Source organism: Scyliorhinus torazame, chromosome 27, assembly GCF_047496885.1.
Source record: "Scyliorhinus torazame isolate Kashiwa2021f chromosome 27, sScyTor2.1, whole genome shotgun sequence".
NCBI classification, from domain to species: domain Eukaryota; kingdom Metazoa; phylum Chordata; class Chondrichthyes; order Carcharhiniformes; family Scyliorhinidae; genus Scyliorhinus; species Scyliorhinus torazame.
Genome location: NC_092733.1, coordinates 20792476 through 20813197, shown reverse-complemented (window position 1 = coordinate 20813197; position 20722 = coordinate 20792476). Strand labels below are relative to the sequence as shown.

General features: G+C 44.6%; 1 protein-coding gene and 1 long non-coding RNA gene across 2 annotated transcripts in view; one reads left to right on the top strand and one right to left on the bottom strand.

The window, feature by feature from the left end:
* Positions 1–9195, top strand: part of LOC140403287 (uncharacterized) — a 32441-nt gene extending 23246 nt beyond the window's left edge. Inside the window, exon 4 of the long non-coding RNA XR_011938278.1 lies at positions 9059–9195. This is a non-coding gene — a long non-coding RNA (uncharacterized lncRNA). The remainder of the gene's footprint in view (positions 1–9058) is intronic.
* Positions 3427–19120, bottom strand: ldlra (low density lipoprotein receptor a). The gene is made up of 18 exons (XM_072491085.1): positions 18953–19120; positions 13896–14018; positions 13406–13528; positions 12919–13299; positions 12644–12766; positions 12388–12510; positions 11915–12034; positions 11683–11808; positions 10651–10822; positions 10128–10355; positions 9649–9767; positions 9171–9310; positions 8333–8474; positions 7704–7856; positions 7173–7349; positions 6982–7059; positions 6325–6485; positions 3427–5765 (listed from the first exon to the last, which is right to left on the bottom strand). Exons 1-18 carry the CDS (start codon positions 19023–19025, stop codon positions 5730–5732), a joined length of 2598 nt encoding a protein of 865 aa, XP_072347186.1. The 5' UTR covers positions 19026–19120; the 3' UTR covers positions 3427–5729.
* Between the last annotated feature and the right edge of the window lie 1602 nt (positions 19121–20722).

The window sequence follows — 20722 nt, the reverse complement described above, 5'->3', positions numbered from 1 at the left end:
GGTCGCACACCCACAACCCAAAAAGATGTGCAGAGTAGGTGAATTGGTCACGCTAAATTGCCATTTAATAGGTACTCTAAATTTAGTTTAAAAATCTTTGGACAGTGGGAGGAAACCGGAGCACTTGGAGGAAACCCACGCAGACATGGGGAGAATGTGCAAACTCCACACAGTCACCCAAGGCCAGAATTGAACCTGGGTCCTTGGCACTGAGGCCACCATGCCGTCCATCACAGGAGGCCAGTGAGTCTGGTAGGCTCCCTGTAGAGCAATTCATTTCCCCACCCCCCCTTCTCCTATTCCTGCAAGTTCATTTCCCTCAAGTGCCCATGCAAGTAGACAGTGAGATAGAACTCTCTTCCTCACGCCCCCCACCAGTTTTACTTCTGGCCCACAATCTTAAATCTATAGTCTTTTTTTTTAAAATTTAGTGTACCCAATTACTTTTTTCCAATTAAGGGACAATTTAGCGTGGCCAATCCACCTACCCGACACACCTTTGGGTTGTGGGGATGAAACCCACGCAGACATGGGTCCCCTATAGCCTTTGTGCCATGAGACAATGGAACATATTTTCTTTGTCCACCTTATCTAAACATATCAGAATCTTGTACACCTCTACCAAATCTCCCCTCAATCTCCTTTGCAACAAAACAAGCCCAGCTTCTCCAGCAAGACATAGAACATACAGTGCGGAAGGAGGCCATTTGGCCCATCGAGTCTGCACTGACCCACGTAAGCTCTCACTTCCACCCTATCCCCGTAACCCAACAACCCCTCCTAACCTCTATGGACACTGAGGGCAATTTAGCATGGCCAATCCATCTAACCTGCACGTCTTTGGACTGTGGGAGGGAACCGGAGCGCCTGAGGAAACCCACGCAGACACGGGGAGAACGTGTAGACTCCGCACAGTGACCCAGCAGGGAATCGAACCTGGGACCCTGGCGCTGTGACGCCACAGTGCTATGGTACCCTTTTAACAATCTGCACTTAGTGATGTTGATTGAGGGAGAATTACTGGCCAGCTCCCCAGAGAGGACTCCCTTGTTCTTCTCTAAAATAGTACCAAGGGATCCTTTAGATCCCCTGAGAGCAGTAAAGGACCTTGGTTTAACACCTGGTAGGCAGCATCTGCGACCGAGGAATCCTGCACTAAAGTGTTTATGCAGAACTTGATTCTTCAGTTTGTTGCCTTAGGGGTTAATTCTACCACCGAGCCACAGCTGATACTGGCCTGTGTGATTTGGTTACATGCTTCACTGAGTCATCACTCCTTTTAAACCAGTGTACCTTGCACCTTGTCTTTGCAATTTAAAAAAGCTCCACTCCCCACATTCTCTCTCAAAGAGAGGGCACAGCAGAAAAAGGCGGCAAAGGAAATACCTTCAAAACAGAGTCAGTGGAGGCAATGGAAAGATAAATAAGCAGATTATACCTAGCTTGTTTCATGTGGTCCTGTGTTGCAGCTCACAGTCAATGCAGAAGAGTTATTTCAAAATGTTCCCTCGCCTCTCCTCGGGGGCATTGAATTTCAGAGATTACGCTCAGAGGATGTATTCGCTCAGAATATCAATTCAAGCAAGGCACACTGTGAGGGAGAGAAACCTAATCCTCTTGCAGCTACAGATAGCACATGCAAAGCAATTGTTCTTACTGTAACCTGGCTCATTAACAGGGCAAGTGCAAACCTGTCAGGCAGAATGAAAGTTTAAGAACAAAAAATAAATCTCTCACTTTACAATCTGATGTTTTATTGAATTGGGCAGCAGTCTAATTGCTATTAAGAGCCTATTAAAAATATCAGTTGAAATTCTATGCTGCGTCGGACTTACTTAGCTTTGCTTTACGAATCTTCCAGCACAGGAAGCTATTTGGCCCGTCGTGCCTGTGCTAGCTCTTTGAAACCGCTAGAAAATTAGTCCCACTCCCCTGCTCGTTCGTGGGAGTAGTAGCATTTACCCAGGCCTTCTGAGTTGGGATTAAAGAGGCCAATTCTTAACATTCACTTCGCAAATACTTAGTTGGGCAATTTTACAGGTGCTAGACACTTAAGGATGGACAGCAAATACTGGGAAGACGCACATACCATAGAAAAGTTAGGGCAAAGAAAGAGGCTAAGGCTATTGTTTTGGTGCCGGCTGAAATTAAATTAGCTGCCCATTCTAATCCCACCTTCCAGCACCCGGTCTTCCTTGCAGGTCACAGGACCGGAGCGGAGGATTTCTGCCTCAATGACCAATCCAAGCAGAAAATTCCAGCCACTGATCACCCTCCTTGAGTAACTAAGTATTTCCTAATATCCCTTCTACCAATCAATTTAAATCGGTGCCCCTCAGAATTGACCTTTCTGAACATGTCTTCCCTGGCCCAACATGTCTTCCCTGGCCACCATCACATCATGACAATGAGAATTTTCCCGTCTTTTTTCCCCTCAATGTCATGGGATGTTCACCCGAGAACACATTTGGCTTTAGCTTAACGTCTCACTCGAGAGACAGCATCGCTAACACCTCTTAGTAGGCCAGTGGAATGTCAAGCTAAGATTATTTACTCAAATCTAGTCTGGGGTTTCAACCCTCAAAATCAGGAAACATGACCGGTACTTTTCTCACCTCAAATCCACCCTTCCACAAGTCTACTCTGTGAATAGAGGAAGCGTGTGACACCATTAAGGTGGAGGCTGATACCTAAACTTGATCTTGCACGTAGCTACCTCCAAGAGGACAAACAAACCTCATTACCATTGGGGTAGGCACTGGAGCTGGCAAGATTGCAACGGTTTAGAAATGTGAATGAGTTTTGTCAGCTTATTCATTCCTGGGTTTCATGTCAGCAACAGGACCGTTAGTGATTGCCTATCTCTAATTGCACACGAGGTGGTAATGATGAGCCATGGCAATCCAAGTGACACAGGTACAGAGTGTTGTTGGTGTGGCAGCTCCAGGATTTTGACCCAGTAAAGGTGATAAAATTTCAAGACAAGATGACGCGACTGAGAAGTTTGGAAGTACACCGAGAGTACCTCGGTGAGCTGCTGTAGCGCATCTTTTAAATGATATATACTGTGATGGAATGAGTGTTGGATCAGGTGTTGAGCCCTGGATGGAGGAGAGTTTTATATTGTTGAAACTGTTCAGAGGCAAAGAGTATTCGGAATCCCACCCCTGGAAAATGGTGGGAAGACATTGTGGATTCCGATTAAGTTATTCAGCACTATTTGTTCCTGGAGCTGCAGCATTTGAATGGCTGGTGCAGTTCTGTTTCTAGTCAATGGAAAGCAATCCCCCCCCCGCCCCCCGATGATGGATGCAGAAATAATAGTCTTGGTGCACAATAAATAAAATGATACAAGTGTATTTATAGACCCATGTATGCAGTCAAGTAGTTGTAAAGATTGTAAATTCTAACTTCTAGAAACCATGGCACATTTGGAAATCAGTTTTATTTGGTTGATTGTTGGCAAAATAAGACAATTACAAGAAAGAAATACATACACCATGATTTAGGCTCCATCACACACATGAGCACCAAATCCATAGAGTAGAAGAGCAAGGGTGGGGGAAAGGAAAAGTTGTTTACCAGTAAATATAGCTAGTCAGACATTTTTCACAAGGTGACCAGATTGCAGGTACAAATGAATTTAAACTGAATGGAGTGCACTATGACAATAATCAACTCATTAGAAACCATTGATAGCAAGAAATTTGGAAAAAAAACATGGAAAACTTGCATCAAGTGAGATGTCAGTAACATGGCAGCAGAGGTAGCGAGGCATTTGCACAGAACACCAGATGAAAAACAAAATTAAAAGATTCACCAAAAGTCACTGAATTCACTTGACAACCTTCCATTACCGACAAATCACTAACTAGAGGTTATTCCCCACCCCTCATCTAGGATTTTAGAATAATTCCCAGCTTCCAATCACTTCCAGATTTCGGTACAAATCCAGAAGGATCACATATATAGAAGTTAGTGAAGTTAGTGCAGAAGGAGGCCATTCACCCCATCGAGTCTGCACCAGCTCTTGGAAAGAGCACCCTTTCCAAGCCCACACCTCCACCCTACCTCCATAACCCAGTAACCCCACCCAACACTAAGGGCAATTTTGGACACTAAGGGCAATTTATCATGGCCAATCCACCCAACCTGCACGTCTTTGGACTGTGGGAGGAAACCGGAGCACCCGGCAGCAGCAGCATCATCAGGCTGAAGGATGCAGGAGTGATTTACAGCACTGACATTAAACAGAACCCCCCAATCTAGTCTTGCTCAAACCAGTACCCAATTCCAGCATAGTCAGGTGATTGCAGGGCCCTTGCCTTCATTTGGCCAGTGGAGGTGGTGCCTGGGACGCAGAGTTGCACCAGGCAGACATCCAGCAGAATAGGTTCCACTATAGCCATACTTTTTTTTTTTTTTTTTTTTTATAATTTGTATCTTTTTTATAAATAAATATATGTTCTTTGTGTAAATTTAACAAGTAGAAAGACAAAACCATTTAGCCAACATGCTGTTAGAAAGCAGTCCTGTAAACATTGACATTAACAAAAAGACAGGAAAAGTTGTGTTGTGTGCACAAGACTGGAAGTACAGATTTAAACCCAGCACAGTAAAAAAAGGTGCAGGATTTATTTTCCCAGCTGTCCACGCAGATCAAGTAGAACTTTCCACCATGCTGCTCAGGCTGCATGATGAGAGTCTGGGACTTGCAGTAACTAGTCACAAGGCTCCAGAGACAGGATAAATAAATTAAACAATGCAATTATTAAATTCCTTCTGCAAAATCTGTACAATATACACTTTTCACAAACCAAAAATAAGAGCAAGCTGGGTTCAAGCTTATAGTCCTACCAACCATTTAGGGTCAGGCTCAATAGTGACAGAGACCCAGACAGGAGCAGCATCCCTCCATGTACTATGAAGTAGCAAGATGCCAAGTACACACACAGTTTGACAGATGCATCCTTCAGTAAGTCCAAAGCATTCTAAATCAAATTGGATTCAGAATTTCGACTAGCACAGAAAGGAAACAGACTGGGCTTCAAACATATAAATAGTTCCACCTCAAAGCCATGATTCGGCCAGTTTAAATATATATATTTTTTATATATACAAGTTTTTGCTTAAAGTCATCCAGTGCAGCCAGCTATTGGCCGGTCCTGGATTTGGCGAGGAGGCAGTGGTAGGTGGTACAAGTAGAATGCCAGTTCACTTGCCTCTCAGTCTTGCTTAGGTAACTGTACACAGGGAGAAACACAACATGCAATTTACAAAACATACAAACGAGTCTCAGATTATATACACTTCACGTTCAATTACCCTTCTCTTCAGTCACTCATTAGTAACTTTAAAAATCACACTGATTAGTGTCCACTTCTGACTTCATTTCAGGAGATCAGACATTTTCAGTCAGGAATCTTTATGAAAAAATTTGTCCCAAAGAATGTTTCTCGCACTTTCTTTACGAAAACGAGAAGAGTTCAACTCATATTTGGGCGGTTGGGTTTTTAGAAAAACCTTCACAATAAAACATCCACAGTAATAGCACATAGGGGTGCAAAAGAAATTTAAATAACCTAAACCAGAACCCTGTACATGGAGTGGCTTTGTTGAAGGGTTTAAAATAGAGGGAGTGCAGCTCTGTGCAGGATGGATGTAACAGCAGAAACTAAATCCACAGGCAGCATTCACTCCGTGAGGCACTTTGTGTCAGACTCTTCTTATCAAGCACCATAGTCTTCCAAGCTCACAACAGCTCTCTGCAAGAGAATAAGCTTCAGTTAGAACAAAGACAAAATGAAGAAATAAAAAAATTAAAAAAAAACAAGTTTAGTCTTTAACAGGCAGGAGAACCTCAACTAATACGGCACTGGAATAAAAGTAACTACAGGTTTTGTGTTGCTACCGAGGTTCATTTAATACAAGCCCATCTTTGATCTAGGCCAATGCTAAAGCAAGATGTTATGGATGAGGAAATGTTAAAGATCCCAAATGTTTGCTGTATGTGGAGAAGAAAATATACTGACAGGGGCGAGATCAAAACGGTCTCACAAAAATAAAACCTTGTGACGATTGCATCCCTGCACTTTGTGCAATGCTACCGCCCATGGACAAAAACAATGTAGCAAAATCTAATCTTTGATTTCTACGGAAGCAACCGGTCAATCAATTAGAAGTCAGGTTGTTAGTCATGCCCAAACAGGGATACACTTGTACATTGAAGGTTCTCAGGAGGGGGTGACACACACACTCAGACTGCAGGCGAACAGGATTCTTTGACGCTACAGCAGAGATTTAAAAAGTCCAGTGGTGACTCACTGTGGGATATGTGTAGCCAACTTGGCTCTGGGTGATATGGACCTCATCATCTTCAGTGGTCTTCTGGTAGACAGGGTTATCAAAGTTTATACTGTTGGTGTTCTTCAATCTCCAGTTTTTCCAAATGAAATAAGCAGCAGTACCAAGCAGTGACAGGATGGCTGTAAATGAAAGAGACAAATGTTTAATCACCACATCACCTTCCTGGATATTTCAGTGTACAGTACAGGTGAACACTGGACGGGACAAGGCATTGTTGATGCCTCCCTCTACCGTTCCATCACAAAGAACTGGATAATAGCTCATAGGAAGAGAGAGTGCAGGATCTGCTCAACAGGACAATTTTCACTGGGATTTACTTTAAAAACAATTAATACCCAATTCATTTTTTCCAATTAAGGGGCAATTTAGCATGGCCAATCCACCTACCCTGCACATCTTTGGGTTGTCGGGGTGGGACCCACGCAGACATGGGGAGAATGTGCAAACTCCACACGGACAGTGACCCAGAGTCAGTATCAAACCTGGGACCTTAGCGCTGTGGGCAGCAGTGCTACCCACTGTGCTGCCATGCTGCCCACTGGGATTTACATAACAGGTCAGAGTGGTAATGGCTTCACATGCTCACCTTGTTACAAAATAATTAACTGCACTTACCTAGAGGCAAAACAATCCACAAGGCGTTAATCCCTTTGTGGCCTTCTGCAGCAGCCTCAGCTGCAACTTCACCCAGCGCTGTAGGAGAGGAAAATAAAATAAGCAGCCTGAAAATATGCAGTCTAATTAGCAGCAAGCAAGCTTTCTTCTAAAAATTATTCACTCATGAATAAATCAGCTGAGAATTGTACCTTGATGTGAAACGGTGAGCATCTCGTGAAGTGTCGGGACCACTGTGGGTTCAGCATGGTCTGGTGGGACATTGGAAGGCTGGGGGGTGATCATTTTCCTGGTTGTGAAGGTCTCAACGCGGTTAGGATTGGTCAAGGTTTTGACGGTACTCAATTTGTTGGTCGGCATGATAGTAGCTAAAAAGGAGATTAGATGCTGGTCAGAAGTGCAGTGACAAACTGGCTTAAAATCTATACCCTCCCTGAGTGTTATGCAGGGGAATAGTTTTTTTCTCGAAATATTTTGCTCAATACTCTTTAAACGTATAAAAACATCCAACAGGTTTCATCCCTAATCTTGGACCCCATAACGCACTTCTTAACCAAATTTTGGAATCCACCCCTCCCTCAGTAGTGTTTATGGCTTGGTGTCCATTTATACTATTAGAACTAAAATAGGTGCTTTATGAATGCAAGGCTATCCATGCACCATTGATCAAACAAGTTTCAAAAAAACTAAAATCCCTGTTGTGACAGATCAGAGACACCAACCTGGGATGCAGCTCCTCATGTCTGGCCCCAGTTGCATTCCATCAGGACAGACACAGGTGTACTTTGGTGAATGAACATTGATCTGGGGTGCTGGAAGGCACAGATGCTCACAACCACCATTTACTTGCCCATTCAACTCACACCAGTTAATACCTGGAAAATAAAAACATCACACTTGTTACTTGCAGTGTTCACAGAGAATACAGCAGTCTGATGCAACAACCACCTTAGTGACATAGTAAAACATTCAAGATGGTTCACAGGGGTTTTTACCAAAGTTACACTGAACCAGGTGACCAAAAAAAAAAAGCAGCAGCAAAAAAAAAAAAAAAAAAAAAAAAAAGTTGAGGAAGCAAAGTGCTTCAGGTTTAGGCAGCTGAACACGGCTGCTAACTGGAGATCAGTGAACAAATATAATCAAACAAACTAGACATCTATTGCAGTGTGCGCTTAGGAATGACAGTAGACCAAGAGATTATTTTGCTTCAGGTATTTGATCACATTTTCTAGTCAAGGACATTGGCAAGGGCAAACTGGGGCATTGAACACCTAGATAATAAAGAGAAGGTTAAATTTTCAGCTGAAACGGCATGAAAACCACTGGCTGTTGTCCATAAACACACACTGACCTTTCGGTTGTCGGAGATGATGGTAGAGGACAATGTCCTGAGGAACATCCAGGTTTTCAATGACTGTTAGGATATCGTCCCCGGTGAGTCTGTTGGCACTGAAAATGGCCTCATGATCGATATCAGTCCAAAAGATTTTGTCCTAAAAGGTGACAAGAAAGGCCATTAGCAAAATGCATTTTTAGAGGCATTCAGGTTCGAATGAACATATTCAGAGTTGTCAGAGATGACAGATTGAGGGCAGCACGGTGGCGCAGTGGTCAGCACTGGGACTGTGGCACGGAGGACCCGGGTTTGAATTCCGGCCCTGGGTCACTGTCCATGTGGAGTTTGTACATTTCTCCCAGTGTCTGCGTGGGTTTCACCCCCACAACCCAAAAAGATGTGCAGGTTAGGTGGACTGGCCATGCTAAATTGCCCCTTATTGGAAAAAAATAATAATTGGGTACTCTAAATTTGTAACAAAAAAAAAAAAGGAGATGATAGATTGAAAATACACCCGAATAGGAGCCAGAGTTAGTCATTCTCTCCCCACCCCAATATAAAGGCAAGGCATCGACTAAACATTACAAAGGCGGCAACTTTCCTGCCCAATAAACAATAGTGAAGCAGTTGGAATTTTTATAATAACCCGATAGTTAATTTTAAAAACATTGTTCTCTGGATTAGATGTGTCCAGTAAACGATCATTACTAACTACCATAATCCGGTTTCCCACCCCTTTAGGCATTGCCCCACCCTCCAGCACGAATCTGGACCATAACAATGATCCATCAGAACAGAAACTGATCTCAAGAGACCCAAGATCGATTCCTGGTCTTGCACAGCAGCCACTCACCTCAAACAAGGCTACAGAGAAGGGATGAGCCAGCTTGTCTGGAGAGATGATCAAGGTCTTCCTGTTGTCCCCAGCAACACCAATACTGGACAAGGTGTGCAACTTGGAGTCCACCCAATAGAGACGCTGATTCACCAAGTCTGAAAAAAAAAAAATCAAAGCACAATCACCCACAGTCCTAACATGGTTCAAGCAGAGAACAAATGAAGGATATCCCTGCGCATTGCCAATCACTTACGGCTTTAAGAATCACCAATATTCAGCAAGTCTCGAATTCAGACTAGGAAATTTACAATTTGGGATGTTACTGGCAAAATCCAGATGTAATTAATTTGGGACATCTGGAAAAACTGCACTTGAGACTGCTCCTCTACCACCAGCAACCACCACCCCCCTCCCCGCAACTGTCACCAGTTGATATTCCATTGGGGGGGGGGAAAATGTAATGCCCAAAATGCCATAGAAGCTTAATGCTCACCTAGAGTGATTCCATTTGGCCATTCAATCCCCGTAGTGACCAATGGCATCCGGTCCACTCCATTCAAACCACCTTTCTCAATCTTGGCAGGATATCCCCAATCACTCCAATATAGGAAACTGGTGGGAAAAGAAAATCAGTAATTAAAACCTCCAACCATCTGAATTAAGTTTCACATTGGTATGGAAACAATAATGCAATGACAAAAAACAAAAGCAAGTCAGTCAAACCCCCTCCTGTTGATACCTACCCTAACCCAGATAGAGTAGAATTGTTGTGTTTAACCTGGTTCTTTTAGGATTTCCAAGGTGATCCATATTTAAGAAACCAGTAGAGGATTAAGCTAATTATCCTCAAAATCCCACAGCAAGTTACTGCATCAATAAATGGCCCTACTAAGGCCAAAGGCCTCCACCCAGAGTTTATTTAGACACCTCTACTCACTGCCACTTCCCCAGTTTTAATGAAGCTACCCGTACCCATGAATTGGATCCACCACAATGGCTCTGGGTTTTGAAAGCTGATCTTTCACCAGGACCTTCCTCTTTGTTCCAGCTGTGTTAGCAACAGAGATGGTGCTGGTTTCACTATCTGTCCAGTAGATGTTCTGGTGAATCCAGTCTACAGCCAAGCCATCTGGTGCCTTGATTTCAGTCTCGATCACGGTGGAATGATGGGAAGAATTCTCAGCTTTGTCCATGTGGGCACTGTGAAAGAAAAAGAGGAAAAAAATAAAAATCAAACAGTGAAAAAAAAAAGGCTTCTAAACAGGTGCAGGTTACTGGAGGTCGAGGTTTTAAAATCTCAGCAGCTGGTGCTTTGAGGTTATGAGGAGAGATGGATTCACTCGACTATCCCTTTAATAATTCTGTTAGGTGAAGGGTTTCTTCAGTTGTGAAAAGCAATTTCTGGGGAATACAATGGTCTTCAGGCTGTTTATATCCAATAGGCAGGACAAAACAAAAAGTCAGAGACACCTCCAAGCTACTGACAGCATCTCACCTGAAGATTTTTTTCTGAAACTGGTCAGCCCAATAGATCTTGTTTGCAGCCACCTCCATGTCCAGTGCCACCACATTCTTCAGCCTGGGGATCAGTTGTGTGTACTCACTCCGATCAAGGGTCAGCTTTCGGACTTCGTGTCGGTTGGTGAAGAATAAGTAGGCAACTGTACCTAAGGCAACAACATGAACAGGAGTAAGTCTCAACCAATTTGTAACCATTTCACATAAATTAAGCTCATTGCTTTTCAAAAAACAAATGTGGCTCCAGGGCATGCACTTGCAGGTTGCTGACCTTGGATGATGGTCACACTCTGTTCACATGTAGGCTGGCAACAAGTGCTGCCTTCTACTGAACTAGCAATCCTTCCATTGACTCAATCTACACCTCCCGCTGCCTGGGGAAAGCGGGCAGTATAGTCAACGACCCCTCCCACCCGGCTTACTCACTCTTCCAACTTCTTCCATCGGGCAGGAGATACAGAAGTCGGAGAACACGCACAAACAGACTCAAAAACAGCTTCTTCCCCGCTGTCACCAGACTCCTAAATGACCCTCTTATGGACTGACCTCATTAACACTACACCCTGTATGCTTCATCCGATGCCAGTGCTTATGTAGTTACATTGTAGTTGCCCTATTATGTATTTTCTTTTATTCCCTTTTCTTCTCGTGTACTTAATGATCTGTTGAGCTGCTCGCAGAAAAATACTTTTCACTGTACCTTGGTACACGTGACAAACAAATCCAATCCAATTTTAGAACAATAGGAAAACAGAGATTAACGCTGCCAAATCTCTGACCTTGGTTATCAGCAGGGAGAAGACAAATCAATGTTTTAGTGTCTGGTTACACAACTATTAGGAATGGGTGAGGGGAAGCAGGCAGCTAGTACTGTCCCTCAAGGTGAAGGCAATAATCAGCAATGGCTAGTGACAAATCAATTATGGCACCCAGAGAAGCAAGGCTTCAACTCATTAAGAATGCGGATAGAACTCAAAAACACCAGAGATTCCCCAGAAATGGTTCTTACCAATAGCTTTGCACTGACTGGTCACTGGGTCCATGTGATAGCCCTCGTTACACTCACACTTGAATCCACCTTCGAGGTTGATGCAATTCTGGCTGCATGTGTCTGGATTCTCACACTCATCGATATCTGAAAACCAAAAGACATCTTAACTGTCCGTCCTACTTCCAAAAGCACTCAGTACAGCAGAACCACTGACAGAACAGAAACTCAATAGGAAGGTGGTCATTCTTACCTTCACAATTGGCATTATCAACCAGTCTGAAGCCAGGTCGACAGAGACACTTGTAGCCAATCTTTAGATCTTGACAGATGTGCGAGCAGCCAGCATTTTCATTCAGGCACTCGTTCTCACCTAGGCAGAGCAGAACATTCAGTGGAATCAAAACCATTATATCCAATTCAATGCACAAACCAAAGCTCCAGAACCCAGCTGGTGTCTTGCCTCCTCCCTTCACCTCAATTTTCCATCCCATCTTCAAAACCTCCCCAGCTCTGTTCATTGATTAACAGATACTTATTCCACCCAAATTCTCTCAAGCACCTATAGTTTCACTACTGTTCCAATCCAAAAGGTAAACCACAATTGTACTTCTGCTGCCGTCAAAACATTGGATAAGTTATAGGAACAGTAGCTCTCCATTTCTCAATTCTAAAGGTTGCCCAATAAAGGTTGCACCGCAAGAGACGCATTAATATTTGACGTACCACATTCCTTCAGAGGCTCATCAGACCAGTCTCTGCAGTCCCGTTGTTTGTCACAAACTTTGTCCAGCATAATGCACTCGCCACTCATACATTTGAACTTGTGGGGACTGTCACACTTGGTCACTGTTGAGTAGAGATGAGGCAGCTTGTTAATGACTGAATGTGGGGCAAAAGGTTGCTCATTTTAACTTCAGCTGGGCCTATATTTTAAATAGTTATCCGAGGCAATTCTGATTTTTGAAGAAAAGCAACCCACCATTTACACAGCCAGCTTCATCGCTCTTGTCGTGGCAGTCAAACTCCTTATTACACTGGAGGCTTCCATGAACACAGGTCCCGTCATTGCACTGAAATTCATCTGGTCGGCAAGTTGCCACAGCTAAAAAAGATATATATATATATATTTTTTTTAAAGTGAAGTGGTTATCTTGTGCATCCTAGTGTTAACATATAAGCAAAATGTGCATCTTCTAGGAGGGTGGTTAAAAGTTGGCTATGTGGATGGAGGGAGTGACATTTACAAACACTTACCACAGCCTTGCTCATCGGATTGATCCCTGCAATCTGCAGTGGCATCACAGCGCCATTTCATGTGGATACACTCTCCGCTGCCACAGTGGAACTCCAGGGAAGAGCAGGGATTGGGAGGTTCCGACTTAGGGGATTGGCCACAATTCTGTGGCCACTCATCGGACTCATCAGGGCAATCTGGATCTTCATCGCAAGCCCAGAGCTTTGGAATGCAAATTTTGCTCTCAGCACACTGGAACATGTGAGGCCCACAGGTCCGTTCTGGACATCCCACCTCATCACTGCCATCAGTGCAATCGCTCTCCTCGTCACAGACAAACTGCACAGAGATGCAGTTCTCATCATGGCACTGGAACTCATTGTCTTCACATTTATGAGCAGCTATTGGAAAAAAAGGAGAGCTTGATAATTAAGAGGCCGTTTCTACTGTAGTGAGCGATTAAAAATTCTTCTTGCAAATTGGAGCTGAGCGTAGATGATTACTTACGGCAGTTCTCCTCATCGGAGCCATTTTCACAATCTTTTTGGGAGTCACAGCGCCAGGATCGTGGGATACACTTGTTAACACGACCACCACAGCTGAATTCAAGAGCGCTGCAGGTCTTATTCTCTGGAAGGTTAAAAGATTCAGAATCAGAAGGTGCACCCAAAAAATCTCAAGAGCAGTCAATGGGAGGGGGGATAAAGAGAAATAAAGGATCTTATTGTAATATGAAGTTCTGCTTTACCCTCAGGTTAGTCACACTCTGCATTTCCTGGTTACTGATCTTGCAGATTGCCCATCTTTCCCCTCCCCAGCATAGTGTGATATCATGCCCATCAGATTAACTACTATTCTGCTCTCCTTTCTCTACATGACAATGTTGTGGACATCCCCACCATCTTTCCCCTCCCCAGCATAGTGATATTAATTGTCAGATTGCAGAAACCCAACCACTGCCCTCAGGAGGGGGGAGAAGAGGAGGGAAACTACTTACTGCATGTCTCCAGTGACTCATCTGAACCATCTGCACACTCTGACTGCCCGTCACATAGCCAATGGGCTCGAATACACTTGCCGTCACCACATCGGAAGTGATTTTGATCGCAAAGTCCAGTTGCTGGAAGAAGAAAGGAAACACATGGTCACCCTAATGTGATGTTCTGGTTGGAGAGAGAGAATAGAAAAAAAAAAAAAAGAGAAAGAAAAACACAAAGCCCAGAATTGTACACTGGGAATTTATGTTGGAATCTCAACTCATTCGCTCAGGGATTGCCATCCAACTGGATCTGGCTCATGGAGGAAGTCAAATGTTCATGCAGTTGCATCAAGGCACAAGTCAATACCCCTCCACCAGGCTTGCAGCATGCTGGGGTAGGCCAGAGCCATTACCTATTTTGAACTTTATTGCCCTCAGTTTCACACTAAAACTACCTTAGAAGAACATGTCAAAAGTGCAAGTCCATTTGCTACCCAAAGTCTGTGTACTTGAAGAATTTTAAACTATGTTTGAATCAGTGTCTCTCTACTCAGGCATAATGTGACATTCTTCAGACCTATTTTCCTCTTAAATATCACCCAAGACACCACTGTTTCAGGTTGAAGAGCCCCTTCACACGAGGAAAAATTACAAAATATTAAATTCAAGCAAACCTCAATGTTTAACCTGCAAGGGAAAAAAAAAAAATCAGCTTTCTGGTTCAAGGATTATCAGACTTGTCCCCACCTCTCCCCCAAGGAAATTATTTTGCTCAAGCGGAAATTCCAGCCAAGCTTCTGCCCCCCCCTCTTTCTGTCGTACAAACTTTGTTTCTGTCGTCGAAACTTTACTCTTAGCCAGCTGTGGCACAAACATCACCCATTCGTTGTTGAAAATGGGCTGACAGGCTCTCAAGAAACGATTGGCTTACTGATTTAAAAAAACGTGTGATGAAACAATCATGACCTCACCCCCATTCACACCAGGAAGCGAGTACAGAGATTAACAGGACGTTCAACAGATTGCGAATATGGTCATAATAAAATACTGGCACTTCAATTGCTACAAGTCCTGGGCAATAGAAACAGAATTCCTCTCCTAGGCACCCATGTACAAGTCAGAAACGGTAGAAGAAGGGACTGGGATAAAATTACTGCAACAGTTAGCTAAATACATAGCCAGTCATTCTGCTCCCAATCTCATGTAGAGGTTTATGCCAGATCAAAACCAATAAAGTTAGTACTAATCCAAGTTATCAATAATCTGGGAAAACCTCGATTGTACACCTGGGTCAGTGGTTAGCACTGCTGCCTCACGGCACCGAGGTCCCAGGTTCGATCCCAGCTCTGGGTCACTGTCCGTGTGGAGTTTGCACATTCTCCTTGTGTTTGCGTGGGTTTTGCCCCCACAACCCAAAGATGTGCAGGTTAGGTGGATTGGCCACGCTAAATTGCCCCTTAATTGGAAAAGAATTGGGTACTCCAAATTTATTTATTTTTTAAAAAATGTACACCTGGAACAGTGCATAAACCCACAACCTTATTTGTCAAGAGGAGAGTGACACCAACTGAGCCAAGACTTACAATTTGTTTAATCCTCGGTCAGCAGAGCAGTGAATCTTAGAAACACACATTTAAGATTTTTGTGGAGCAGGGGTAAAAGTCAGCACTTTCACAGCAACAGTCAGGCAAGACATGCGGTTATCCTCAGTGGTTGAACACTCTCCTGTTTCATCTTGTTAGCATGAACCAGCCAGCACTTTGGTGGTTATGCTATGCTACCAGAGACATATATCAAACAGGCAAGTCGAAACTAACCTCTGGGAATTAGATTCTAAGTAAATCGGACTCTCACTGGCCCGCCTAATGCATGCTCTCAAGTGTGGAAAGTACTGGGTTTTCAACACAATAAAATAATTTCCCCTTAATACTGTTCATGAAAACACTGCTGCCCACACATTCTAGACTGATACTATTACTATTCCTTTTTCTGAGTCACTGTCACCCACAGTGCTGACTCAGTGGGTAGAATTCCATTAGCAGTGGACACTGGTGCTAGTTACAGCATGATACCTCCAGGTAACATTTAATGTTGTATAAACGGCACAGTAGCACAGTAGTTAGCACAGTTGCTTCACAGCTCCAGGGTCGCAGATTAGATTCCCAGCTTGGGTCACTGTCTATGCGGAGTGTGTCTAATTCTCCCAGTGTCTGAGTGGGTTTCCTCCGGGTGCTCCGGTTTCCTCCCACAAGTCCCGAAAGACGTGCTGTTAGGTGAATTGGACATTCTGAATTCTCCGTGTACCTGAACAGGCGCCGGAGTGTGGCGACTAGGGGCTTTTCACAGTAACTTCATTGCAGTGTTAAATGTAAGCCTACATGTGGCAATAAAGATTATTATTATAATAACACTTCACCCAAGTACATATGGGATTTGTCTCACTTTGGCCAGCCAGTTCAGAATGGAGTTACTGCTGGAAATGCATTGTACACAAGTCAATCATACAAGGGACTAATGTGTTTCAAACAACTTAAATGGCACTAATGTAGCAAATACAAGACAATCCGGTTACCGCAGGGCCTACTAATCCTCCAGAGCGGACAGCTGGATTTCAAACAGATCTTGGAATATTGATATTAAGTGGTTAAAAGCTTGCTCAGGTCCCTCAGATAAGTTAGTGTAATGCCAAGCCTTACTTGGCTTGGTGCCAAGAAGAAGGGAAAAATTAACTAAATTACAGAAGATGGATCAGAAAAAAGCAGATCTGATGGGACATTCAATTCACCACACATTTGACCACTGCCCAGCACAATCTAATCTCATCCAAATTAAATTTGGCAGCATCCATCTCATTGCTTATTTCCATAGGGCCATCACACCTGCTGCAACAGTCACCGCCATTCTGCAGGAGAGGGGGGCATTCGGAAAACCACAATGGAGGGTTTGAGCATAGACTCCCACTACAGGATGCCAAGGCCAGTGGCTGAAACAATTGCTCATTTCTACCAGGAAATGCAGTATGCATTGCCCACAAGCATTAGAACATTCCTTTAATGTCCGCTTGCCCACAATAATGATCTTGAAATGAACAGAGAAATGCTGGACTCAGTTCAAAAAGCAGTCTTCACACACCCTGGAGCTGTCACACTGCTTCATAAGCAGTAACAAACTTTTCCCAGTTGGTGCCAACTTGTGTACTTCAACAGAATACAGTACAAACATTAAAACAGCTAGATTAAATGCAAAGTTTCCAATAGTCTCAAGATTCAAAAATCTATTGTACGGGGCGGGGGGGGGGAGGAGGAGGAGAGAGGAGAGAAAGAGGGGAGTTATTATTACCATTACCATGCCAGTTTATGGGGTACAGACAGCTTGCTTCATTTTTTAACTACCCCCCCGCCACCCATTGCTAACTCATTAATAACCAAAAATGCTGACGGAGTGTAATCAGGATCGGTGTTGATCAACAACAGCCTCTTAGTCAACAGAAGACAGCCTGATCGTACCATGCTAGGTCAGCCAATCAGAAGCCACTATTTTGCACAAGCCATTATCATACGTTTAAAAAAAAAGAGACTGGTTGATTTGTATTGCTTGTAGTTAAGGAAGGAACAGAGCAAATAAAGATTTACAGGTTCGAAAGCACCAACAGGAGTTGCAAATCTTAGTGAAATTGAGGTGATCTTATACCACTGAGCACCACCCTGGGTAAACATTCTGCACTCGCCTCCAGTCCCCCCCCCCATTGTAACTCACCTGTTCATTCATAAAAATCTTAAGATGAGTCACTAAGCAATATTCCCCCATTTAATTTTACTTCGCTACAGATCAGGTATTGTAACAGCTCAGAGCACCATTATATAGCAGGTCAGGGTGGGTCTGCTTAAATGAGTATTCATTCTTATCTTAATTTATAAAAAGATGCATTCTGCTCTCTCCTCCCCCCCACCAACCCCATAGCCTCCTCTATCTGTCAGGCAGGGAAATGAACTTTGCTGACTGACTACCCCCCCCCCTTTACCAAATAACCACTTTTCAAAAGACAGCCAAAAGTTATTCAACAAAGGATACCCTAGCGTTAGCACTGATCCTATCCTCAGCCAAAACTATGCACTGGAACCACACTTCAAAGGACATAGGGAGGCTCGGCTCGCATTTTGCTGTCACAAAATATCAAAATTGACACTAACTACCAAGAGCACCAGTAACAAAATCAGCATTGGAGGTCTCCGGAATAGGAAATTCCCATTTGATCACCAAACACTGGATAGTATCTTCAGTAGACAAGGGAGAACAGAAACCCTCCTTCACATGCCACATTTCATAGACACCCAAAGTGCTTAACACACCACCTTTCAGAGGCACCCAAAGTGCTTAACACGCCCAAGTACAGGGACGGATGCAAGGCGTGAAATGCAGCAGCCAACTTGCGCACAGCAAGATCCCATAAATAACCAGATACTGTTTCCAGTGGCATCAGGAAAATCTCCCCCCCCCCCCCCCCCCCCCCAAAAGAAAAACCTCTTTTAAAATTTAGCACCGCACGCCAAAAAAAAGGGCACCGCTAACAGTGCAGCACTCCCCCCCAACCGGGTGTGCGGAGCCTGGGCGCAGCTCAGCTTTCTAGCCCACTGGGTTCTGAAGCTACGATCACAGTAGATTCCCCCTCCTCATAGCAAATCAGCCTACAACTCCCAGGCTGCAGCGCCGCCGGGGGAGGGGCCACAGCCGCGCGATCCCCAGAATGCGGCGCTCCCATTGGTCGAGAGGCGGCGCCTCAGCATCTCCTGTTCGGGGAGCGGCCAATTGGCAGTCGGCAACGCCGCGCATGCCCAGGGCGGCGGCGCGGGGGGGGGGGGGATTGACCGTTAACCGGTCGCCGAAGACCATCCGGCGGCCCGACCACGGGAGAGAGATTTAAAAACAAATACAACAGAAACACATCCCGATTCCCTCAAACCCACATGAGCTCTCGCCGCACGACAGCTCCTCGTTCATTTTCTCTCTTACACACACACACACACATATATATACACACACATTCATTCACCCGTCCTTCCCAAGGCTTCACTCACCGGTGGCAGCGCCGACGACGTCCTCCAGCGAATGGACGGTAAGCAGCAGCAACAGAGCGAACACTTTGGCCATGGCGAAGAGCCTGTCTTTCTATCTATCTATCTATCTATCTAGCTCTGTGTGTGTGTCGGCTCCTCTCACAGCGAATGTGGCGTTCCCCTCCCGCCCATCCGGGTATTTCAACACGGGGCGCGAGCTGGCGGTGGGGTGATTCTAACAGCCCCGCCCCTTTTAAAGGGACAGCCACCACCTTCTCGTACACCCGCCTCGCCGCACCTCCCCATAGCAACACTTCAATGAGGATGGCGAGCCAAAATGCTGTTGATGCCAAATCTGGCTCTCTGAGCACCTCTCAAAGATTACTTTTAAGTGGGGCGCTGCTGATGGAGCACCCAAAAGACATTTAAAGAAATGTTGCCCACTCCTCATTTGTGTGTCAAATGTATCTAAGCGCATTCATCTTGCACCCTTACCCCTCTTTAAAAATAAATAAATTTAGAGTATCCAATTATTTTTTTTCCAATTAAGGGCAATTTAGCATAGCCAATCCACCTACCCTGCACATCTTTGGATTGTGGGGTCGAAACCCACGCAGACATGGGGAGAATGTGCAAATTCCACCCGGACAGTGACCCAGGGCCGGATTCGAACCCGGGTCCTTAGCGCCGCAGTCCCAGTGCTAACTACTGCCCCACCGTGCTGCCCCACCCCTCTGATTTTTAAGTTATTGTTCATTCATGCCTCACGTCGCCGAGGACCCAGGTTCGATCCTGGCCCCAGATCACTGTGTGGAGTTTGCACATTCTCCCCGTGTCTGCGTGGGTCTCATCCCCACAATAATAATAATCTTTATCAGTGTCAAGCAGGCTTACTTTAACACTGCAATGAAGTTACTGTGAAAATTCCCTAGTCGCCACACTGCGGCGCCTGTTCCGGTACGAGGGAGAATTCAGAAAGTCCAATTCACCTAACAAGCACACCTTTTGGGACTTGTGGGAGGAAAGCGGAGCACCCGGAGGAAACCCACGCAGACTCGGACAGACAGTGACCCAAGTGGGAATCGAACCTGGACCCTGGTGCTGTGAAGCAACAGTGCTAAACACTGTGTTACTGTGCCACCCTAACCCAAAGATGTGCAAGGTAGGTGGATTGGCCATGCTAAATTGCCCCTTTAATTGGAATTTAAAAAAAAAATGTTTTAAAAAATTATTATTCATTTTTAAAAAAATTATTTAAAGTGGCCAATTCCTTTTTTCCCACCTATCCTGCACATCATTTGGTTGTGGGGATGAGACCCACCCAGACATGGGGAGAATTTCATTCATTCATGGGATGTGGGTGTTACTGGCATCTATTGCCCATCCTAAATTGCCCTTGAGATGTGCTCAGCAGCACGGTAGCCTTGTGGATAGCACAATTGCTTCACAGCTCCAGGGTCCCAGGTTCGATTCTGGCTTGGGTCACTGTCTGTGCGGATCTGCACATCCTCCCCGTGTGTGCGTGGGTTTCCTCCGGGTGCTCCGGTTTCCTCCCACAGTCCAAAGATGTGAGGGTTAGGTGGATTGGCCATGATAAATTGCCCTTAGTGTCCAAAATTGCCCTTAGTGTTGGGTGGGGTTACTGGGTTATGGGGATAGGGTGGCGGTGTTGACCTTGGGTAGGGTGCTCTTTCCAAGAGCCGGTGCAGACTCGATGGGCTGAATGCCCTCCTTCTGCACTGTAAATTCTATGATAAAATTCATAAACGAACAGAAGACCTGTTGTGCTGA